The 24888-nt window shown below is 49.0% G+C and overlaps 1 protein-coding gene across 1 annotated transcript; it reads left to right on the plus strand.

Annotated features, from left to right (window-relative positions):
* The first annotated feature begins 77 nt into the window (after nucleotides 1-77).
* Nucleotides 78-23934, plus strand: SLC9A6 (solute carrier family 9 member A6). The gene is made up of 16 exons (XM_059858974.1): nucleotides 78-354; nucleotides 6227-6426; nucleotides 6776-6853; nucleotides 7498-7574; nucleotides 8478-8590; nucleotides 10138-10243; nucleotides 13034-13175; nucleotides 13402-13507; nucleotides 13734-13822; nucleotides 14040-14153; nucleotides 15735-15846; nucleotides 16318-16471; nucleotides 16960-16990; nucleotides 18174-18253; nucleotides 18862-18967; nucleotides 20605-23934. Exons 1-16 carry the CDS (start codon nucleotides 93-95, stop codon nucleotides 20878-20880), a joined length of 2046 nt encoding a protein of 681 aa, XP_059714957.1. The 5' UTR covers nucleotides 78-92; the 3' UTR covers nucleotides 20881-23934.
* The last annotated feature ends 954 nt before the right edge of the window (nucleotides 23935-24888 follow it).

Genomic DNA, 24888 nt, shown 5'->3' on the forward strand with positions numbered 1-24888 from the left:
CCCTATCCGGGCTCCCGGCGCTGTTCCCGCCCCCGGCGCCTGCGCCCAGAGCCGCTTCCTGGTGGCGGCGGGGCCGGGCCGGTGCCGGGGCGATGGCGGGGCCGGGGCCGGTGTTGGCGGCGGCCGCGGGGCTGTGGGCGCGGGGGGCGGCGGGCGCCGAGGTGGCGGCGGCGCGTCCCGGGGCGCTGGAGGAGGAGATCGTGTCCGAGAAGGCGGCGGAGGAGAGTCACCGCCAGGACAGCGCCAACCTGCTCGTTTTCATCCTGCTGCTCACCCTCACCATCCTCACCATCTGGCTCTTCAAGCACCGCCGCGCTCGCTTCCTCCACGAGACCGGGCTGGCCATGATCTACGGTGAGCGGCGCCCCACGCGTGCATCCCGCGCTCCCCTTCCCGGGAAACCTGTGCGGAGCTGCCCCGAGCGCTGGGAGCGCATCCCGGCCGGTGCCGGCTCTGCGCTGGGCTGGCTGCGGGGCTCCACGGCCGCACGAGTGGGACCAGCATCGTTCTCCCGGTCAGTGGGAGCCCTCCCGTTCTCCCCTGGTGGCCCCTGGCCGAGGGGCTCCGCCAGGGCTGCTTTGGTGGCCGAAGAGCTGAGGGGCTGCGCGGGGACATCCTCTCGTAGGTGCTACTGTGTCACCGGGACAGCCCCGTGCTGAGCCTTATCTGGGTGGTGCTGGAGGGAGGTTTGGTTGTTTTCCAAACCCTAGATATGGAGGGCTCTCGAAGGCAGAGTTATTCCCAAATCTCTGGCTGTGAGGAACTGGTTGGGTTTTTCCAGACGGCCTCACAGGCTACCACGTCACCAAGCACTGGCAGGTCACACTTACCTGCTCCAGGGTTGAGAGTGGGGCTTGGGGCAGCACAGAGCAGATGTTGCACTGGTCAGGAGCCTTGCATCCCAGGCTGGATGGGGCTCTGAGCCCCATCTGAACAACCTGGTCTAGAGGAAGGTGTCCCTGCCCACGGGGGTTTGGAGCTGGATGATCATCAAGGTCCCCTTCTGACCTAAACCATCCTGTGATTCTGTGATCCCACATGCTGGGGCCAGAGGCTGTGTTTCCAACGTGAGTTTAGAGCACACATTTCCAGAAGCTGCCCAAGAAGAGTGGAGAGGCCATTTGGGGCATTCTCCCATGTTTGCCACACTCAGGGGCCTGCAGAGCCAGCAGCCTTCTATCCCTGCTGCCTGGGAACCTGTGTGCACAACTTTTAGAATTCCTCCTCCTGCTGTGACAGGACCTCTTGGAGTGGAGCCCTGTGTGTATTCCCACTGGAAGCAGAGCAGGGCTGGGGTCAGTGCAGTGGGGCAGTAGACATGTGGGTTTTAATGGTGGCCTGTGATTTCCTGAGGTGACATGGCCTCGTGGAGTGGCCTGAGCCAGGGTACGACAGGGCCTTGTATGGCTCTCCCTGGGCTGTCTGCATGACTTTGAGTCAACCAAAGCAGGACTGGGAGGTGTGCTGGGGAATGATTAACGTGGCCACGGGTCTGTATCTAAGGATGATTTGTTGAATTTAGGGTTGAGAGGGCATCTCCTGCTGCATGTTGTAGTTAGGGTCTGTCCTGTGTGTGGCCCTCGCTGGCTGGGGCTGATGTGTAACCACACAGAGTCAGACCTGGCTGAATCTCCCACCCAGCAGAAAGCTTTGATCCAAAGGCTGTGACTTGACCTGTTTGGGCCACTGGCTTTTGTGATCCCAAGTTTCAGTTAATTGGAAATGTCTTTCCAAATGAAGAGGTGGAGGCACTTGTGTCAGTGCATGGGCACGAAATACTGCCCTGCTTTTCCAGGGGCACAAAATACTGCTCTGCATTTTCACATTTCTTCCAGCCACCACTCAGGGGGGTTCAGGTGTTTCTGGCCTCCTGCCCAGGGTGGGGATGGTCACCTCCTGGGACAGGAATTGTGCTGTGGGGGACATGCTTCCAGCAAGGAAGGTCTTCTCCCTCCTGCTGTCCCAGAGCTCCCAACTTTCTGTTCCTTTCATGCTTTCACACTTGCCCTTAACCTTGTTCTTCTTCTCCTGGACATTTCTTCCTCTTGATTATCCTCTCTCCCTGAAGTAGCTGAGTGTTCACTTTATTTTCAGAGCACAGCCTGGGTTGTTTCAGTCTCCTGCTGATCCATAAAATGCACCTTTTCTGTCTGCTCTTCTGCAGACTGTGCTTAGGGAATTGCTGGTGAAATCAGTAATGTCACCTGCCTGATCATGCAGAAAATCCCAATTTTCCTCGGTGTCAAGGCTTTTTGCTTCTTAGGTAGTGGCAGGTGCCATAGGAAAAGGGATGTAATTCCCAAGGGGTGGTGAGATGCTGTTGTTTTACTGTGACAAGTTGAAATCTGCAGAGAATAAAGGAGGTATTGCTGTCCCTGGCTCCCTACGATGCTTTTAGCCCCAAGGAAGTTCACTGAGAATGTGGAAGGGGCTGCAAAACAGACCCTGAAATCTGAACAAGAGAAGCAATTTGCAAAAGCTTGTCTTTTTCTGTTTATAAAAGCCCAACAACAACTGAGTCAAAACTTTCGCATATATATCTTTTGCTAAAACACATCAGTTTCTTTGTTGTCTTTGTTTTTACTGGAAGTTATAAGCTCTTGCTCCAGGTGGATTTCTATGGTGCACATCACACTGTCAGCTCAGAGCTGATGTTCAAGAGCTGGACACCAGCTGGAGTAATTTCAGTGATAGACTATAAGTGCTTAGTAGCTCTTAAGCTTCATTTCAGTGTTGAAAATGAGGTTCCCACATCTGAGGTGCTCAGCATTTAGGATGATTAATTGAACAATTTTGTTTCAGTTCTTCTCAGAGTCTGATGGTAGATGTGCAGGAGCTTCTCTAAAAGTTTAGTTTCCTTGTGCTTGTTCCCACTTGACCTGTGAATTGTGTGTGTCTAAACCTCTTGTTGTCAGGATGTCTTCAGTTGTTACATTTTTCTTCCCTTTTGGTGTCCAGATTAATGCTCCCCTGGGGATCCTGTCTGCTTCCATTGTTGTTAAGTGCTGGGGTTGGTAATATATTAGTCTTCATTTAAGACATTACCTCGGAAATGTTCAGCAGCACCTTAAAAAAAAAGCCCATGGGCTTTTGTTCTTTTTAATGAAGTCAGGAGAAATGCAATGAAAATAATCTCTGGCACTTTGCATAAAAGAACTCAATTAATTTGCTGGCTTTGCCTTCAGCTTCTCAGCTCCTTGCAGCTTTCAGCTGGCAGCTTCCTCAGTGTTGGGTTCCCTGAGCTCAGCTCAGCTCCCTCCCAGGGCTCAGTTTTGTAAAACTTCTGGCAGCAGAAGCATGTCGATACTGGCTCACAGGTTGCTGCTGGGGCAGCCCTGTGAGTGCCAGGAGAGTCTGAACCATTTCCTGAGAGCCTGTCAGAACCAGGAGCACCTGCAGGGTCCCCTGGGCTTGGTCCAGGTAGCCTGAGCTCAGGACTGGGTTGGTGCCTGGAAAACCATGTCAGGTTTGTCCCAGGTGCCTCCCATGAGTATTGTTGGATAGGGAGGGTTGATCAGACCCACCATGGAGTAGGAGGTGCTGCTGGTGGGGCCATTTAATGTTGGTAGGATAATTGGTGTCCAGCAGAGCAGCAGGATGCTTTCCCTGCAGGTAACTCTGACAGTGTCTCTGTGTCAGGGCTGCTGGCAGGGTCACACTCAGTGCCCAGGAGCAATTTGTGCATTTGTGTATTTGCCAGCTGGCAGCCTCCCAGGCAGCCTATTCCTGAGCAAAACTAAAAGTATCATTTGGGGACTCCCAAACAGGGGTCTTTGGCAGATGTTGTAGGTTTATCTGTCCTTTTTCCCTTACTCCATTCCTGGCCAGGGTGGGAATTTGGCCCTGTCTGGAGCTTGGCTGGCACACAGGGCCAGGAACAGGTGCCTGGATAAGGAGATGGCAGAGGAGCAGGGGTGCTATCAGATGTAGCACTGCTTTGGGACGGGGATTAAGGGTGGAGAGGCAGTGAGTCAGGATCCCTTCTGAATTCACAGCAGTGGCTCCTTCTGTCTGTCCCTCCTTCCTCCTGTGGGGTCTCTCATCTCCCAGTGTTTATCCTGGTTGTTAAAGGGGTTGCTGGGTGGGTTTCCTTCCGTCTGAGCAAGGGCAGGCAGCTGCTGGTTTCTGATTCCTGCATGAACCTCTGAAATAGCTGTTTTTCTTTTTAGGAAAAACTTTTTAAAAGTCACTCCAGGTAGTTCTTGAGGGCTGCAAAGCATGGTGTACCTTAACAGCCATAAGCAGATGTAAATAACCCTTTGAAACTCCTTTTGTCCAGTGGAGGGTTTTGGTTGTTTCCCCTGGTATCCCTAGGATTGTCATCTGCTGGGTGAAAGGAAAATGGGGTCTTTTGCAAAAAAAAAAAAAAAAAAAAAAAAAAAAAAAAAAAAAAATCTCTGCTGTGGTGCCTTGCAGCCACTGCCACTCCTGTGAATACATGCTGTGGCATCATGATGTGCTTGACATACTTGCTTTCATTCTATACTTTTATTTCTGGAGCACTGGAAGTTCACAGGAGCAGAGGCTGGCAGAAAAGTAAGCTAAAGAATTACTTTTTGTGTCCCCTGTAAGTGATGGTGGGGTAAAAACAGCCCTCAGCTGCTCTGCACAGTGTGATGTGCCCTGAACTCTCCTTGCTGGAGCTGGCAGTGCCTGGCTGTGCCCAGAGGGAGCTGTTCTGTGTCTCTTGGGGTGATTCAGAGCTGGATAAAGCCCAGAGTGGTGAGCACATGGTTGATGGTGCATGGCTTAAAAGCATCTGTAGCCTTTTAGCTCACCTGTGCTGCAAAGTGCTGTATTAGACCAGGGTTTTGGGTCTGTCCAGTTTCTGAGCTGAGCTGTTCTAGGTCAGTAGCGGTGACTTTGTGTGCAGCCACCTCCTCTGCCTGTGCTCGTGGCCTGGGTGTGTGCTCTGGTGGCCCTGCTGTGTGTGGCACCCCTGAGATGGGAGGGGGGAGCTTTTCTTCTTGCCATCAAGAAAAATGTCAAATCTTGTCCTGGAAAAACTGTGGCCAAGGGAGGAGAAGTCAAAAAGTGGGTGGCTGATCAGGAACTGGCTGCAGGAGGTGCTGAATGAGCTCTGGCCCCACAGTGTCCTGCCCAGGCTCTGCTCTGAGAGTGGTGGCACAGGAAGAGTTGGGTGTTCCCAGTCAGGGTTGTGCCCTGCCTGTAGGAAAGCAGAGCCAGGCTTTAATTAAGGCAGCAATCAGGAGCAGGAGTGTCCTGGGAGGCAAATGGAGAAGCCTTCAGAGCGTTGCGGTCTGGGTTTAGTTCCCAGGTGGCTGAAAGCTTTTCATAAATGTGTGGTTCAGGGATGGGGTTAAGATCCAGGATTTCTGTGGCAGCTCGGGGCCGCCTTAATCAAGGAGTTTCCAAACCCTTTTGTGCTGAAGGCTACGTGGAAAGGTGTCTTGTGGGACACCCCTCTTCCCCAGCCTGCAGATGTCAAAACACTCTGCCAGGAGAGCACTCAACACACTTGAATCTGGATTCGAGACTTCAGACAACAAAAGAAAAATGCCTTATAAATTGCTGACTTGCAAATTAATCCCAAAATGCCCCTACGTAGCAGCTGAGCTAGAAGCAGAGCTGCCTCACAGGGCTGCCCTGGGGCTGCTGTTTGTGGTGCAGAGCTGAAGTTTGCAGGGGCAAGGAGTAGACCTGGGTGGTCAGCCTGGATTGGGAAACAGTTTCATATGTTTATATGTTTCTATTTCAAAATGTGTTTTTTTAAAAACAGGGAGGGCTGGGACGAGGCTGCATGATGCTGCAGCACCTTAGGAAGGATGGTTGCCAGCCTCAGAGTGATCAGGATGGTTGCTGGGTGTAGTCTTTAATCCCTGCCAAAATGAAGAGTTTAATGTATCAATGTCAGGTTTCAAGGTGCAAGGGGCACATGTGAGCATTACCTGGCCCAGCAGTGCAAGGTGCTCACCTTAAAAAACCCAGCGTGCCCTCGATGTTGGCTGCCCTGGAGTGAGGGTCTGACTGATTTCTGGGTGGTTCAGATCCTTCAGGACTTGTCCATGCCTGTGTTAGAAACTCCCCAAGAGCACAGAGCATTCACCTGGCACACGGGGATGAGGATGGCTCAGTTCAGTTATTGGGCTGTGGTTGTGCTCAGCAGCTGAGCAGGGGGTCAGGATCCTGGTGCTGCATCCATGCTCAGAGGGATCTTTCTGGGAGTGTGCTGTGGTTTGTCTCACAGAGCTGTGTCCCTCCCCAGGTGTCCTGGTCGGCGTGGTCCTGCGCTACGGCATCCACGTCCCCAGCGACGTCAACAACGTCACCCTGAGCTGCCAGGTGCAGAGCAGCCCGGCCACGCTGCTGGTGAACGTCAGTGGCAAGTTCTATGAGTACACCCTGAAGGGGGAGATCAGTGCCCAGGAGCTCAACAATGTCCAGGATAATGAGATGCTGAGGAAGGTAAGGGAGGCAGTGACTGGAGAGGTGAGCGGTGCTTCCCACGCCCTCCATGGGGACGGGTCCTGCATCTGCTGGATTAAGTGGTTTTATTTTGGTTTTTTAACTTGTGATTGTGATGAGCAGTAATTTATATGTTGAGCACAATGTAATGAAGCTCTAGTTTTAACTCATCTTAATTTAAGCTGTTTAGACTCTGGGATTTGTCTTCAGAAGATCCCAGATCCAACAGGTTTCACATGGTGGGGGTGCAGGGCTTCCTCCGTATATTACTTTCTTACTTGTGTTTTGTCTTGCAAAATTTTAACAAATCATTTTACTGTTGGGGCTTTTTTTCTTTCTTTCTTAACAGGTGACTTTTGATCCTGAAGTATTCTTCAACATTTTGCTTCCCCCCATTATATTTTATGCAGGCTACAGCTTGAAAAGGGTACGTGCCTTTACAGTGCTGATGTTTTTAGTTCCTCTGCCTCCAGAGAATTTTTAATACTTGTGAGTGTTTTAATGCTTGCTCAGCAGGCTGAGGCTGTGGGGGTGGGTATGGTTTTACCCAGCAAATGTGGGATTGTGGGAAGCAGAGCTGAGAGTGCCCCTGTCATTCTTGTCTGCCCCTCTGCCCCGGGAAGGGTCAGCGACTTCAGTTGTTTCCAGCAGGGTTTTTTGGGGTCAGCCAGGCCATTTCAGCCATCCCAGCTTTCCAAGCACATGGGAGTGTGGGAAGGTTTTAGAAGGCAGCAGCTCTCTGAAATGCTGACTTGGAAGGAGAGGAGAATGATGCAGTTTAGCTTGCGGGAGAAGGAAGGAGGAATGCTGCTGGGTTAGGAAATCAGTTCCCAGGACTTAAGGAATAGCACCTTATTAAACACCCAGCTATGAGAACATGGTACATTCATGGTTCTTAATGCTGCATTAACTCCTGGTCTGGCACTGGGCTGTGCTGGGCACCCTGTGCCTGTCCAGCTCGTGGTGTCTGAGCTGGGTCCAAGTTCCCGTGGACACTGTGGGTGCCTGTGCAGGCTTGAAATAAATTGTTAGCAAAATATAATTCAGTTTTTGATTTTTTTCTCCTGCTAGAGGCACTTCTTCAGAAACTTGGGATCCATCCTGGCATATGCTTTCCTCGGCACTGCCATTTCCTGCCTGGTGATTGGGTGAGTAGATGGAGCTGATCTGGTTTTTCCACAGGGGTTTGAGCTGTGCTTGGGAGAAGTGCTCTAAGCCTGGAGCTGAAGCTGCTAATCCCAGCCCTGAAAGGTCACACAGGCTCTGCTACTGCTGCTCAGCAGCAGCAAATAATACTATTTACTGTGCAAACTTCTGCTGCGTGGGCAGGGTGGTTGCTGTCTAATTGTGAAGTGCTCTCTCATCATCTGAGCATCCCATGAGAATAGTTATTCATGGCAAGGAAAGTTTCACACTTCAGAGAAAATTGTCTTGATAAATCAGCAACTTCAAATTATTGGAGGCATAAGGCCTCCTAAACTTGAGGCACCAGAGTGAAAGGCAGGATCATAGAGGTGGGTGTCTAGAGAGCACAGATGTGTTTCAAATTGTTTATCCCTCAGTGCAGAGGCTGGATGGTTCCCACTCTGGATAGTAGCTCACAGGCTGACACAAGGTGTTTTCCACTGGAGTCCAGTGGATTCAAGCAAACTTAGCATCTACATTATCTGCTCCTCACTGAAAGTTTTGGGCATTTCAGAATCAGTCCAAGGTGACTTCACTGAACTGTATTAATGTGCAGCACTGCAAAGTGATAAGCCTGGCTGCTGCTTTTCTTTGGGCATGTTGTGCTCCTGGAGAAGTTCTGGTCCAAGTTCCCTCCTGGCACCATGTTTGTGCTCCAGTTCAGAGGGTGCTTTGGTGTGTGTGGTTCTGCGTTCACCTCCAAGATCACGGCCCTGAGGTTTCACCAGGCTCAGTGCATCCCATGCAGTTCTTTGGTGTTCTGGCATTTGGATAGCTTTAATCTGGTAAATGCAGGGAAAGCAAGCCCATGTGAATGTTGTTTTAATGCAATGCAGAGATGTGTAACTGCCTCTTCTGATCCCCAGCTCCGTGGTGTACGGCTGCGTGGCGCTGATGAAAGTCACCGGGCAGCTGGGGGGAGATTTCTACTTCACTGACTGCCTCCTGTTTGGGGCCATCGTGTCAGCCACTGACCCAGGTGTGTAACAAGCTTTCCCTACATTTTGGCCTGGTTTGAGCTGTGGGGCAGAGGGGAAGAAAGTCTGAAACCCCTGCGAGTTCCCTCATTCTGAATTTTGGAGCTTAATTTATTTGTGACATTCTTAAAGGTCAGATTTGTCTCTGTGCTTTTTAGTTTTCTTCAGTTATGTGCAATACAGTTTCCAAACCTCTGCTTTCCTGAATCCTTGTTTGCAGTGAAGTCCTAGGCAACCTCTCTTTGAATGTACTGGGGTTTGGCATTGTGTCTCTGTCACCCTGTGCCAGCAGCTGTTGCAGAGCAAGATGTGTAATGTGAGGAGGGTTCAGTTGATAGTTTTAGTTAGTTTAGCTATTTTCTCTTGCTTCCAGCTTGGTTGGATTTTGATAGGGGCTAATCTAATTGAAATTAGATTAATGAGACACCTTAATGAGCAGTACTGAGGAGTAGTGACACCTTGGTTTACTGATGTACTTTATAAATCAAAACTATGAAAAACATGCCTTGTCCAAATAATTGAAGTTAGTTCATGATAGCTTGTATGTGGTAGCTGTTCACTTGCGTGCTCTCATTTCATGTAAAAGCACAGGGCCACAAAAATGGCTCTGTTTGCTCCTGCCCTTTGCTGAGCAGGGCTGGAAATCTTCTATTGCTTAGAAATGCTGCAGATGAGCTGTCAGTGTCATGTCCCTTCTTTGGTCTTGAAATAGGAACAAGAAGATTTCACAGGTAGAAGTGGAGCATTTCCCTGTGCATAAATGGGTTAAACTCCTCTCAGTGTGCCCTGAGTACTGTTGGAAAAAACTCACAGGAGTTGTTTGGAATTGGCTCAGCCCTCAGCCTGAACTGTGCCTGATGCACCGTGTGTTACATTTTGCTTGCTTTGGATGTTGTGATGTCTCTGTGAGGCTGATAGGCAAAGCCTGCTGCTTTCCATTTTCTTCTTGGAGCTGCTGGATCACAGAAGAGCTTGGGGGAACTCTGATCTCTGCCATGTGGTCCTAAATCACAGAAACCCCCACATGAGGTTTGAGCTGATGCCTGGCTATTTCCAGACAGATCTGAAACGTTGTGTGTCTGTGCTGGCACTTAGAATGTGTTGAATCCAAGGATTTCTCTCAGAAAAAGCAGTCATCATCCTGGACAAGCCTGATCCTTCTGGCCTTCTGCAGGTGCAGGAAGGCTCTCCCTGATGCTCTGAGCTAACAGCATCCCTACAGCTGGGTGGCTCATGCCAGCCTGGTACTGTGGCCCAGCCCACGAGCTCAGACCCTGGGAAGCTCAGAGCAGAGTTTGGTTTTGTCTGCCTGCAAAAGATTCAATAGGCCAAGATGTGTTTTAGTGGAAGGAGGAGGAAATGATGAATCAAATCCAAATCTGAAAGAGCAGAAGGAAAACTATCAAAGAGAGCACAGGGGGCAGCTGGCACCATCGCAGCAGTGGCACAGATGTGCAGGAAGGCAGCTTTCTAAAAAGGACATTTAGTCTTTGATTACATGGAAATAACAGCACCTTTTTTGATGTCTCTCTATTTTTCTGTTTGCCAGTGACTGTCCTTGCCATATTCCATGAGCTCCAGGTGGATGTGGAGCTGTATGCCCTTCTCTTTGGCGAAAGCGTCCTCAACGATGCCGTTGCCATCGTGCTGTCTTCGTAAGTGTCTCCTGCTTTTATTTACAATTGTTACCTCTGTTACATGTCAGCAGCTGGGGGCAGCCTCTCGGCCTTGCCCCTGTAAAACAGGAACATGGGTGTTTGCAAGAGCATCTTAAGTGTCCCAAAAAGCTGTGGTGACATCCTGATGCATGTCCTCATTGCTTAGCGCTGCTTGGGATTACGGATTGCCCTTACAACTTCCCCCTGCGTGATGGATGGTTTTGTTTTGCTTTTGTGGTCAGTTGACCCATCCACAGGGAAGTTTATATATCCCTCTGAAACAGGAAAAGCACCAAGTCTCCCTTTCAGCCACAAGATCCCACTGAAACCCCTTGCTGGTGGCTTTGCTCCTACCTGCATTGCTTCCCACCTGCAAGCCCCTCTTTTGTTTAGGTGGAAATAGCTGGTGAAGCAGCTGTTTCCGTTCTCTCCCCACTTTGAGGAGGTAGTGTTCTTACAGCTGGAGGTAATGCCCTTGACTGAACACATGGGAAGCTTGCTGCCTCTCTAAAGAATGTTTTATATTCTTTAATATTTTATGTCCTTTGCATGCAGGACATATTTTATCTGCGTTTTCACCGTGTTGTCATCACAGCAATTTCTTCAGTAATATATAATACTTGCAATGGTGACAGCTTAACATATAGCTGAGACTAATGGAGAAAATATTTCTGGAATACTTGTCACTCCAGCGTGCTGGTTGTGTGGGTTTCACTGGAGGCAGCAAGTAACACACTGTGAGCTGTGTGTTGTATTTACTGACTCGAGTGTTTCTGCTGAGGTTTCTGGAACTCTTTGTATTGCTCACTCTGGCTTTTTTGCTGGATGTGTCACTGCTGGTGTGAGAGGAAACGCTGCACAGCCAGACTGTGTTTCAGAAGTGGTCATGAGTGAGGAGGGAATGGGGTCTTCCAGCCTGTGCTGGCAGGTTCTGGCGGGGAGTGGGTGGATTCAGCTTCAGAGGAATGGAATTCCTGGTGGATCTCAGCACGTGTGGGTGACACTGCCTGCAGGGATTTGCCTCTTGCTCTGCTTCACTGCCAGCTCTGGGGCTGTTGCTCTGATTTCCTGCTTTCCTCTCTCCACAAACTGAGCTCAGGCCACCCCCTCCCCAAAACAGGATAATTTGCACCAAGGCAGGAGCTCTGAGTTCACTCAGCAGTTGTTTTATTTTGCCTCAGCACTGCAGGCAGGACAGGATGGGGAGCTGGGCTTTTCAGGGGCCTTTGCCCAGTCTGGGTGCCCCAAGGCTCCCCTCCTGCTTTCAGCCCTGGGCAAATATTTGTTCCTGTGCTTAAGGAGCAGGATCTGTGCCTTTCTGTTCCTGTCTTGGCCTGGTGTGGCTTGGCAGCAGGAGCTTGTTGCAGGATGAAGAGGAATTGAACCCAGAACTGAAAGCTTGTGGGCAGTGAGGTGCCAGAGCTGCAGTTTGGGAGCAGAAGGGTAAAAGCAGCTGCAGGATCCCAACCTGCTTCTTCCAAAGGGAGGATTCACAGGGATTAAAAACCACAGGAAGCCCCATGGGCAGCAAAAGGGCAGCTGGAAATAGTGTCTTATTGGCAATGCAAAAAACAAAACCAGAAGGAGAACTGTGAGAGGTTAAAATGCAAAACCAACATTCAAAGAGTTGGTTATGGAGGGGAAGTGAAACCAGTCTGGATTTAAAAGAAAAACAAACCTGAAAACCCAGAATAAAAACATGTTGGTGAATGAGGAGTATAAGATGGAATTGATGAAAGGAATTAAAGCACGGAGAAATCTGCAGCTTGCAGTGTAAAAGGCAATGCAGAAAAATGAGCTGTGTTAAAAGCAGGGAAGTTTAGCGAGGGAAATTACCTGTGTTGGAAAGGGGAGGTTTGTGATTTTTTGCAGAAAAATGTTGATGTATAGTTAGGGGAGAAGGCTGCAAGATGTGTGTGCAGGGCAGTGAGTGTCTGTTCTCAGCAGCTGAAACAGCAAATGTTTAAAGTTCACATCCAGGAGTTTTAACAGAGTGAGCCAAGGGATTGCTAACTAGGAAGTTAATGTTTTCAAGAAGTTTGCATAAAGGAAAGTGAGGTAAGGTGTTGATAAATGGGATTTAGGAGCTGGATAAGGCCCCCCCTGTATCTTAGCCGTTCCAGGTAGAACAATGACTAATGCAAGGCTCAGCTCATCAGGGGTTAGGAGGGAGCAGATTGAGAGCACTGCAGACCTCTTTGCCGTCTCACCACAAAGGTCTGTTGAGGTCTGGTGGATGCAGGGAATGGTGTTGCTGCTGTGCATGGCACTGTCTGCCTTGGCTACCCTGTGGTATTGCACTTTGGAGCTCAAAGCAGTGCAGATTAAATGTAGTGCATGTTAAATGTGGCAGAACAGGAGCAGTTACAGCTCTCCAGGGGATGTTCACAGCAGCTGCCTCGCTGGAGAAATGGAGGTTTCCTGCTTGAATGCTTTGTGGTCCCACAGCACCTGGCATTACAGAAAGCTGCTGCCAAACCCCCCAGATACCACCATAAATACCACATGTCACACGAGGCACGGGCTTTGGTCCCCTGCTCTCTAATGTCCAGGAGCAACTGCCCATCCAGGCCTGGGGGGTGGCTGATCCTAAATCCCCAGGACAGCGAGGTTGTGCAGCCACTGCACACGGTGGTCCCAGGGGATTGCAGGGTGTTGTGTCTCCCTGGCTGCTCAGGCTTGGTGTTTGCAGCAGTTGTAGCACTTTGCAAGGCTTGTGTAGCACCGTGAGGTGCCTCTCCCTCCAGACTAAGCAGTTTTGTTCTTGTGCTTTCCCTCCTCTTCCAGCTCAATAGTTGCGTATCAGCCAGCGGGTGACAACAGCCACACGTTTGATGTCACAGCAATGTTCAAGTCCATCGGGATCTTCCTGGGGATATTCAGTGGATCTTTTGCAATGGGAGCAGCTACTGGAGTTGTGACAGCTTTAATATCCTTCTCACTGTTTGTTTTTTTTCCCAAGTGTTTGCATAACAGCTTATTTATTTTTTGCTGCACTGCATTTCACCCAGATGTTTAATTTGCTTTCCCTAAATTAATGAAGGACAGTGCCATAGCCTTTCTAGGGGCAGACTGTGTAGCTGTGATACACAACTGGAATTTGATATGCTCTTAGCCTGCAGTATCTCTCCAAATTGTCCTTAACCATCTGCAACGTCACCAAATTCACCAAACTTCGGGAGTTCCCCTTGCTGGAGACTGGCTTGTTCTTCTTGATGTCCTGGAGCACGTTCCTGCTGGCTGAAGCATGTGGCTTTACAGGCAAGCTGCAGCACAGCCCTGCCTCTGGCATGGAGATCTGCAGGGATGATGGGGCCACTGAGTTTTGCTTCTCTCAGTATTGATTGTAGCCAGGGCTCTCCCTCTGCCTGCACAAGTTTCATGATTCTGGGTTCTGGGGTTACTGCATTAAGTTCCCTACAGGCCTGGGGTGCAGCTCGGCTCCCTTTTCCTGACCAGGAGTCTAATGTGTTGCTCTGCTCCCCAGGTGTGGTGGCTGTGCTCTTCTGTGGGATCACACAGGCCCATTATACCTATAACAACTTATCTACAGAGTCCCAACACAGAACTAAGCAGGTGAGAACTCCTCAGACCCTTTCAGCCTCCCTGAATTTCAAATTCAATTTTTTTTCCTCCCCTGTAGCCAGAATTAGGTGCATCTGTCTTCTTACAGCTGCATTTCACTAGGGTTGCTTCTGTAGAAGTATTTATTGCATGATGGATGGGCTAACATGCTTTTCTTGTTAAATCTGTATTATGTCTAACTCACTTTTAATTTGTTTTTCTCTTTCAGTTGTTTGAGCTTCTGAATTTCTTGGCAGAAAACTTCATCTTCTCCTACATGGGACTTGCACTGTTCACCTTCCAGAACCATGTCTTCAACCCTACCTTTGTGGTAGGGGCCTTTGTATCCTTTGGAGCCCAGTTTATAATACAGAAAGAAAGGGAGAGGTGCCTCATTCCCAATTTCTGTTTTTCATTTAAATGAGTGGGTTTGGTTTTTTTCAGTCAGTCTAGCTTTATTTTTAAAAGGGGATTTCTGCCATGTTGTGGTGCCTTTGCTGGTTATTTAAAGAAGATGGAGATACTTTTTCCAGCTTTTCTGTTGATTTTTTTTCCCCCTTCTTCTCTCCTCTTGTGGGCATCCGAATCAGCTGCTGCAGGGACTCATCATTCAGTGTGACTGTGGTGCCAATGCCAGGCTTTGTCATGTGGCACCAGGAGGGGCTTTGCAAAGGGGGGCTGCCTGGTTTAGCCATTTATTTCCTCTTTTCTCTGCTAGTGCACTTGGTTAACCCTGAAAAAAAGCCTTTTTTTGGTCAAACAGCACAGTTACAGCTGCAGTAGATGCCTCTGAATGATGTCATGAGAAAGGATTTCCTGTTCTGCAGGCTGATGCTAATGGGAACAAGGGCCCTGGTATGTCTCAGAAAAACAAGAATTTTGAAGTAATTTTTTCACATCACAAAGGGAAACCAGTTAAATGTGCAGAATTATTTTCACCCTCTGTCAGCACTGATGCAAGTTTATACTGGTAAACAAAACATTTTTGCCAGTGCTGGTCTGCAGGTTTTCAGCAGGCTCAGCTGAATTTCCCTGATCAGCTTTTGTGGGGTTGCAGTGGGGCAGAAGGGGTGGAGAGCAGAGAAATGCCATTTGGGCTGTTATATTGAAATTTTGTGCTGTGCCTCTTCAGTGGGAACTGGCTAACTGGCTGATGAAATAGCTCATTCATGAGAGAGATCATGAAATACGTCTCTTATGCAAATTGTGATGTTCAGGAAAGAACATAAAAGCTAGAAGCATTTTCCATATTATTCAAGGCTGTGCTGAATACTGGCTCCAAGATTATTTTTGCCATCTGGGTGCTGGTATTAAAAGATACAGCTTCAAAGATAAAAAGCAATAGGAAGGGGCTGGTGATTCTTGTATCTCACGGGCTATGAAAACAGAAAAAGTATTAGATTTTTTTTTTTTTCCTTCTCAACTGCTGCTGCTTTCATTTTGCTGAATAATCTTTGGGAATGAGACTTGGCTTAAAGCTTCAAACCCAGCTGTGAAGTGTGGCATGCTGGGGAAAGTCAGAGGGGTTGTCATAGCTGTGATAACTTGAGCTTCACAGAAGACCAGAAGACAAATAATTCTTGGGGTGCAAAATGGACCTGGCAGCAGAGAGCATACTGTGGGGAATGGTGTTTTTTCTCTCCTCTCACTTGTCTAACATGTCCTTTCATCATTACCTGTGTTTGTTTGTGCTTGTCTCTATGTGATACTCCTGAATTGCAGTCTGTGCTGTGTTTCAGTGAGGCAGTAGCCTGCTCTTCCCACAGTGCTGTAACACTCAGAGCTGGAGTATTTTCCTTGCAGCCAGACACTGGTGTTTCTGCAGCTCCCAGTTTCCTTTGGGCAGTAGAAACTGGCTCTGTGTGCAGGTGGGATGTGATGGGAGACACAGGAAGAGCAATTTCCTTAACATGTGCAAAAACAGCTTGCTATCTTCCTAGGAAGAGCTGCCAATATATACCCATTGTCATTTTTACTGAATTTGGGAAGAAGAAATAAGATTGGAACGAATTTGCAGCACATGATGATGTTTGCAGGTACGTTACTTCATCCTTCCTCTTGACCACGTCAAGGTGGGAGCATGAGGGAAATCAGGTATTGGGGCCAATGGATGAACTAATTCCCATGAGCATTTTGCTTTTCCAGCCTGCTGTTAGGTCATGAAGGGGTTTGTGGTGTATTTATGGTGGTTCCTTATGGTGAGAAGCTGGAAATATTCCTTATTCAACTCTAAATCTCTAATGGGTAATGTCTGGAGGGGAGGCTGGGCAGGAAGAGACTCAGTGGTTTGAGATGTAGGAATGAGCTCCTCCTACCCTGCTTCAGGTACCTGGCATGGGGCGGGAGGAGGGTTTGCCTTTCTGGGCTCGGCAAGAGGGGTGACAAAACCATCACTATGGTGATGTCCCTGCATGGGGGGACAGCAGGATGCAAACCCCAGGTGGGGAGCTGGCCACGGGGGTGGCCTGTGCTGGGCTGATCCAGCTGCATGCTGTCCCTTCCCGCAGGGCTGCGCGGAGCCATGGCCTTCGCTCTGGCCATCCGCGACACGGCCACCTACGCGCGGCAGATGATGTTCAGCACCACCCTGCTCATCGTCTTCTTCACCGTCTGGGTGTTCGGCGGGGGCACCACGGCCATGCTGTCCTGCCTCAACATCCGGTCAGTGCGGGCTGCCCTGGCTCCCCCAGCCTGCTCCCAGCTCAGGCTGCTCGCCTTGCAGAGAGCACAGGCAGATCCTGGCATTGTCCTTGCCCAGACCCCAGCCCTGGCCTGGTGTGTGACTGTGCCCGTTCTCCCTGGCCTGGTGTGTGACTGTGCCTGTTCTCCCTGGTGGTGTGTGACTCTGTGCCTGTTCTCCCTGGCCTGGTGTGTGACTGTGCCTGTTCTCCCTGGCCTGGTGTGTGACTCTGTGCCTGTTCTCCCTGGTGGTGTGTGACTCTGTGCCTGTTCTCCCTGGTGGTGTGTGACTGTGCCTGTTCTCCCTGGTGGTGTGTGACTCTGTGCCTGTTCTCCCTGGCCTGGTGTGTGACTGTGCCTGTTCTCCCTGGCCTGGTGTGTGACTGTGCCTGTTCTCCCTGGCCTGGTGTGTGACTCTGTGCCTGTTCTCCCTGGTGATGTGTGACTCTGTGCTTGTTCTCTCCTCACAGGGTCGGTGTGGACGCCGATCAGGAGAATGTGGTGAGTGTGCTCTGCTGAGGAAGCTGCACTGCACCCTCAGGGCAGGGGTCACATCCTGACCCTGTGAATGCCTGTCTGTGCTCTGCTTCCTTCCAGCTGCAGGAGTTTTTAGCTCCCCCTGTGAAAGAGTTTGCAGTCAGTGGGAGTCACAGCTTTTCTGTGCTCTCTGGTTTTCATGAGCCTTGTTTTGACTCACTGGAAAGAAGGGCACAGAAGCAATGCTGGACTGTTTAGTCCGTTCATGTTGCTGCTGCAATAGATTCGGTCTCTCCCTTGCTGGGTTTGAAATAAATCCCAAAGTGAGCATGACATGGAGGCTCTGCCTCATCCCAGTGTCCAGGGCAGTACAGGAACACCATTTACTGATTTATTTTATGTAGCATCTGCCCCACTTTTACCCATGGGTGCCCTCAGCCCCTGCTTACCCCTTTTCCTGTGGGGAGTTCTGTGGCAGCCCCAGCACCACTGACCACACTGAGATCAATGCTGGAGCCCCACAGCCTTGGGAGTTTTTCTGCTTGGTAGTTCCATCTGTCTCATTCATGTGTCTGCAGCTGGTTGTGCTGTGGCTCTGGCTCTCCTTGGTTTCAGTGTGGATTCTGCACCTCGGAGATTCATTTTATTCAGAGCCATTTATTGGGCTGTTCACCTCCTGGAGAGAAAGCATCAAATGTGACAGGCAGCCCAGGGCCATAAATCTCTAAGCCAGATTTCTATGAAATATGTAATTGTAATTCATAGTCCCCTCCAAACAGTTTTATATTTTTTTTCTCTGACTAAAAGGAAGCCTGGAGTTCCCATAACATACAATTATTTGCATGCAGCAGCGAGATCTGATGGAGGTTGGATGTGTCAGTCACTGTTAAATGTGATGTCTGGGTGCAGCTGCTGGCTCGGAGGCACTTTAAACCTTGGGGGCAGACACTGGAAGGCTGTAGCAGCAGAATGGTCACTCTGTGCTTTGTTACCACCTCCCTGAGGCAGCTGAATGCTGCTAAATGCAGCCTGTTGTGCTGTGAACGTCCTTACACACCCAGCCAAAGGCTTCTTCTGAAGAGACAGTGGGAAAGTCTGTGTTTCTTTGTGTCTCCTGGGGATAGCTAGTGTCCCATGGGGTCTCCTAGCCCTGATCCAGCTCGTGGCATGTTGTCCTGCCCCTCTTTACTGTTTTGCTGTCCCACAGGGTGTCCCAGAGAGCGAGAGGAGGAGCACGAAGGCTGAAAGCGCTTGGCTTTTCCGCATGTGGTACAACTTCGACCACAAGTATCCTTGGCAGCAGTGGGGGTGTGCTGTCAGATCCCCCTGCCAGACACCTCTCACTGGGACCATGAGTTCTCCCTGCTTAGCAGAGGAGCCAGTGTTTGCTTTCCTGTGACATTGCTGTGTTTGGGTTTGCACCTACTCGTGTCTGTGCAAGAAGTGACAATTTCCACCCTCTGTCAGTGAGAATGCAGCAGCAGTTCTGTTCAAAGCTGGGCTCTCCAAGATTGGCATCCTGGGGGTCCTTAATCCCAGGGGCAGGTGGGCAGGAAGGGAGGAAGTGATGGGGATTTTCTTACTTGCAGTTCTCCTTGGTAGATCTGTGCCTCTCCTCCCTTCCAGATGCTGTGCTGTGAATTAGTGGAGGATGTGAGGATGAGGGGCGCAGAGTGGTGGGACAAACAGTGCTGCTGAGCATCTTACCAGGACTGTGTCCTGCTGTGTTTGGTTGAATTCTCATTGCACACCATTACAACTTCAGTTCTTCCATGCATTTGTGTTCCTTTTCTTTCTGTGATTTCCTCGCAGTGCCAACTCCTTCAGTGCTGCCCTCCAGCCCCTGACTCACCAACACAGCCCTGTTCCTCTTTTTTCCTTAACCCTCTCTGTAGCTACCTAAAGCCTCTCCTGACACACAGTGGTCCCCCTCTGACCACCACACTCCCAGGGTGCTGTGGGCCTGTTGCCCGGTGCCTGACGAGCCCCCAGGCATATGAGGTGAGTCCTTTAGTGTCCTTTCTGTCACAGTGTTGTGGGTTTGATGATGCTGCTGTGCAGCATCAAGGTGGGAGCATGAGGGAAATCAGCTATTGGGGCTGATGGATGAGCTAATTCCATGAGCACTTTGCTGTTAGGTCGTGAAGGGGTTTGTGGTGCGTTCATGGTGGTTCCTCAGTGACTGTCTCAATTAAGTTGTCACAGCTGTCCTTCCCCAGGCCCAGCTGGGAGGGCACACAATTCCCTATCCCCTGCTTGCTTCCAGCCTTACAGCTGAGCCATTCCTGCAGCCCTTTCAGCTGCATCCCTCACAGCCAGAAAGGTAGCCAGCACTGCTGTGCCCTGGGGCCCCTTGCAGTGGCAGCTGACCATGCCAGGAGTTTTCTTGCCCTGTCTGCACAGCATCAGCATCCTGACAAAGCAGCAATGGCTGGTGGGTCACAGTGCAATTCCTGTGCTCATGAGTATGGCTAAAGCCACTCAGTGCTGCATTCCCCATGGACCTGGCTATGGCACCAGGAAGAAGGGAGAGCCCTTTTAGGCAGTCTGCAGAGAAATTCTGCGTGCTGTGAGTCACCTGGGCTCTGAGATGTGTGTGTGTGCCACGTCTGGTTCTGGTCACAGTGCTGGAGAGCCTGTGGCTCTGTGCCTGTCTCTGCTCAGTCACCATCACCATATGATTGTAAACATCCATTCTGAAAGAATTTGTTAGGAAAATTAATCCACAAACACCAGAGGTTTATGTCCAAAAAGGAGGCAGAGGAGTCCTTTGACTTTATTCCAATAAAGGGAGAGGCCATGGGGCATTCCCCTGGGATCTCTCAAATTTTTGGAGGACACAGCTTCCCTTTTTATCCCAATTTCCCAGCCACATTTCCCTTCTCTCTTTCCCTACTGGCTGAGGTACTTGAGAGGTGCAGACTTCCTGATACATCTGATACCAAAGATTTCCCTCTAATGTATAACCCTTCCTTTTAATTCTTATGGAATTTAGGGATTTTTCTTCTCCATTGTTTCTTTCATCTTTCAATGTCTAATTTAATTTATCAGCAAACCTAAAGTTTATTTGTAAAAGCAAATATCTTTTTCCATTCATCAACCAGTGGAATCCTTCCCGTTGTTTCTTTTGTCTCCTGATGCTGGTTTTATCTACCAGCAGACCCACAGCTTGTTTGTAAAGACAAATCCACTATTCCTCTCAAGTTTAACAGCACTTTCCTCCTGTGTGGTGGTGTTTGCAAGGGTCCCAGGACGAGGGAAGAGATGAGAATCTCGACTCAGAAGGCTGATTTATTATTTTATGATATATATTATATTAAAAGAAAATGATATATTAAAACTATACTAAAAGAATAGAAGAAAGGATTTCATCAGAAGGCTAGCAAGGAAAGAAAAGGAATAGAATGATAATAAAATCTTGTGACTGACCAGAGAGTCTGAGACAGCTGGACCGTGATTGGCCATTAATTAAAAACAACCACATGAGACCAATCACAGATGCACCTGTTGCATTCCACAGCAGCAGATAATTACTGTTTACATTTTGTTTCTGAGGCCTCTCAGCTTCTCAGGAGAAAAGATCCTAACGAAAGGATTTTTCATAAAACACATCTGTGACCCTCCTGTTTGCTCTCCAGAACCAAGAGCAGCTGAAGGACGACGACTCCGACCTCATCCTCAACGACGGCGACATCAGCCTGACGTACGGGGACTCGGCGGTCAACACCGACTCGGTGGCGTCCAGCGGCGCCTCCCGGCGCTTCGTGGGCAACAGCTCGGAGGACGCCCTGGACCGGGAGCTGGCCTTTGGGGACCACGAGCTGGTGATCCGGGGGACGCGCCTGGTGCTGCCCATGGACGACTCGGAGCCGCCGTCGAACGTCCTGGATAACGCCAGGCACGGTCCGGCCTAAGGTCGCTCGGTTTCGTTGACAGTAATATTTGCATATATGATCAAGAAGTATGTACTACCTAAAGTCTAATGCATGTCTCAAAATGTCTAAGCTGTATAAATATTATTTATATGGTGTCAAAAGAATATAAATATTCTCTGCCGAGCACTTGTAAAGAACAAGCTGCAAATTTAAGTTAAAAACTGTGTTGACTGCACTATGTAGGGTGGAACTGTTTTAGCGTCAGAGTCTTTTGCACACAGTGAGCTTCGTTAATGTGTGATTTGATGAAGGGTTTAGTTCCCAGCGGGTGAGTAAAGGAGCTGTGACTCCCTGTTCATCCTTTGAACCTGGGAGAGGAGGGTAGGGAGTTGCTGGTGAGCAGTGGAAATTTCTTTCTAGTCTGATGAGGATTGTTGAGTTTCTTTTGGTCTGTGATCTTTGGATAGTCACGTTTGAAATATCAGCAAAAAATCTGCTCACAGACCCTCTCGCCAGGCAGTGGATGGTGATAAACTTGTTTCACTGTGGGAACCTGGAGACTTTTTGCTTCTGAGTGACCCTCTGCCCAAGCCCTGCTTTAGTGGGCTCATGGCAGACCCCGGCCAAAGCCGGCAGCAAGGGCTGCGGGTGTCCAGCTGCTGGGATGGGAGCAGGAGAGAGGGATGGTTGGTGTCTGTAGTTGTGTTCAGGAGAAGGAGGCAATCCCACAGAAACTACACCAGGCGTGCACAGATTTTAGGTCTCAGTCCATCTTTCAGCTGTGGCTCAAGCAGCTTTCTCGAACCAGCCATCAAATCCTCTTTTGGCAACTAAATTTCACGTCTGGGAAGCGGCAGTGTCGTCGCGCGGGCGAGTCCCTGTCCTGCGGTCACAGATGTAGCCAAGGTGTGCAGAGCTGCTGCAGCTGCACGTGGGGCTGTGCAGCACAGCCAGCCTCAAACTCCAGCTTTAAGGCTGCAGATCCACACGGTACCTCCGGAGCTCTCCAGAGGCATCCAGCTGGTACTGAAGGGGAGCCGTCCGTCCGTCCTCCCGCAGAGTCAGAAACCATGCACTTTGTTTGGTAACTCCTTAGCATGCTGTGTGTCTGCAGTCCCCACCCGACCTTTCTTGTGTCTCTTATCATTTAATGAGAAATGTTTGTGAGTTGATTTTTGGTTTTAATTTACATTTTTTATTTTTCAAGGAAGAGCACAGAACAATTTGCGATTTCACTAGTGTTAAAGGATTTATTCTGTAGTTATGGGAATGGCTAAAGGTGCAGTGAAACTGCTAACCCTGACATCTTTTCTATCCTGGAAAGGGGGAATCATGGAAATTTACTGTATGTAATTTTATTGTCTATTTTATCTACAGTTTTTCTATACGAACCTTTCAGGGTTACTGGTGCACTACAGGCCCATTCTGGAGTTAACCCTCTCCAGAGGGCTTAAACAGAGGTATTTAAAATGAAAATACATGAAAGAGAGCCAGGTGAGTCTGAGCATTCACAGCTCCCATTAGCTGTCTTTGGAACAAACTCTGCATCTCTCAGGATCTGACCCTGAGACCTCAGAGCAGTGTCCCCACAGCTGTTTTCCCCAGCACCACCTGAGAGTTGGAGGAGACAGAAAATCCTGAAGTTTCAAGTGTATATGTATAGTTGAGAAAATAAATTACACTATTTGTTTATTTTGTTTTTTCATTTTCTCAGGTCTAAGTAACATTGCCTTAAATTTATGGATGTGAAACGATAATTATTTTGGCAGTTTATCCCCAAGAAAATGCTTTCTTTTTCCTTCTGAACAAAATGTGTAAGTGTTGCCATAGGACTTCCCTAGAAGGGAGGTAATGCTCTGTTTATATTTGGATATATTTGGGGCATCTTCCTTGCACCTGTAAATGGCATCCCGCTGTTAACAAAGCTGTTGGATTAGCACTGGCCTTTGTTTCCTACTATGCAGGAATTCCATAAAGTGAGTGTGCATTTTATATGATGTCTGTAACTTAACTTCATGTGTTTAAAAAAAACAAAAAAAGGAGAAAAAAAAAAAGAAGAGTAGAAACCTGTTGTTTTTAGGTTTACTGCATCACTTCTACATCCTGTTTTTTGTTTGTTCTGCCTTTTTGAAGAAGAGGTATGATAAATAACTACCTCTTGTTTTTTCCTGTATAGCCTGACTATGAATTCAATTTACAGAATTGGTGCAGCTGGAGGTGTAGGACAGTTCTGCTACCCCAGGCCTCCCTCCCAGGCATTCCCAGCTGAGGTGCAAATTTGCTGCGAGGTGGCCACAAGCTGATGTTTTCCCATGGCTGTGGTAGCATTCCTCTCTTCCTCTGACCCTTTGACTTCAGTAATTTATCCACTCTCTGTAAACTTGTGAACACATTACCCATAAGCCTCAGCTTTTGACACCAATAACAGTTCAGTTACATGAAAGGAAAAAAGTTAACCAATGGTGATTTTATGGGTTGCATTATGATCCGTATATAGTATAAGCAGGACTGTTTTGAATAGCCTTAGTCAGTGAATGAATTTAGGCTTAAATTAATGAGTGATTTCATAAATGAATGGGATTCATCCTCAGCTGATTATTTCCTGTGCTGGGCTGCAGCAGAGCACACAGGAATGCCTGGTGTGCAGAGGCAGAGCCCTGATGCTTTGTGCTGCAGATGGAGCTAAGGGTACCTTGGAAAATCAGGGCCTGAGACCTTTGCCAAATAGCTAAGACAGCCCTGAGGAGGCTCTTCACAGCCCCCATGAGGATTTAGAGAAGCTGCCCTTCTTCTGTAAATTGAATTTCCATGGTTTTTGCACATGAAAAAGCATTGTAGGTAAAGTTATGATTTGTACTGGTACTGTCAGTTTGTGTGGTAATGGCATTAACCCCGTAGCTGTGGTGTTTGTGCAGCTGATCTGTGATAGCTGATGATCACTATTGGACCTTCTGTTTACACTGACTAAATCCTTTACTGTTGCGTTGTACTGTGAAAGAAGGATTATGGGCCTATAAAAGATGATTATTTTTTTTTTGGAATTGTGTGTACTGTTTCATTAATTCACACGGAAATAAATCTGTAGCAAAGTGACCTCGTGCCACTTGACCTTCTGAGAGCAGTTTGTTCATGGCTTTGGCAGCAGCCAGGGGTGCTGGACCCCGAGGGCTGGAGGGCAGCTGGGCTGGGTGCTCACTGTGCCTTCAGCCCAGCTCCTGGGACACTCCTTCCTGCAGGAGCAGTGCTGGGGAGCAGAGCCATGCTGGTTGCCAAAAGCTCCTCCAGGAGCAACAAATCCAGCTGGGATAGTGCTGCTCACTCCCAGCCCTGGGGCAGGGAGTGGACCTGCACAGAGGCATCATCATGGGGTGTTTGCAAAATCAAAGTCCCTGAGCTCTCCCAGGCTTTTATATCCCTGGGACTGTTGAATTTGGTCTTGGGATCCTGGCTGGTGGTTCTGCCCTCTGACTTCCACCTGCACCATTTTTTTTGGTGCCACATGCTGAAAAGGCAAGTTGTTCACATGCTTTACAACCCTTCAGTACAGAGGGCACCTCAGAAATTTCAGGAATCTCTTTCTGAAGGCTTTGGTTTGCAAAGGACAGATTTCATCCCTTGGATGGTGTAAGACCACATTGTCACAGCTCTGCCTGGCTGCAGGAGACAGGTACCTATACAGCTATTTACCAGGCAGATACCTCATAGGTATTTACCACACTTATCTCCCACCCAGAGGAGCTGAGGGGGTGTTTGCTGCTTTCCAGAGGGACTATGGCCTTTGTGTGGGGTGGTGGATCCTGGGCTGTCCCAAAACTGAATCTGCAGCTCCCAAAAGTTGTGAGTGAGAGAGGAATGCCTGGCATGGCCTGTGCTATGGGATGTCACAGCAATGGGACAGGAGACAAAGGTGGTACATTATTTTCTTGCTATGAAGTGATGCTAATTCTGCTGTGCACTCCCACCTCAACATCCTGGCAGCTGGAATAAACACCACTAATCCCACTGGATACGTGCTGTCCAGCCCAGCTGGGGTTGGGGTCAGGCATG

This window comes from Haemorhous mexicanus, chromosome 14 (assembly GCF_027477595.1).
Source record: "Haemorhous mexicanus isolate bHaeMex1 chromosome 14, bHaeMex1.pri, whole genome shotgun sequence".
NCBI classification, from domain to species: Eukaryota; Metazoa; Chordata; class Aves; order Passeriformes; family Fringillidae; genus Haemorhous; species Haemorhous mexicanus.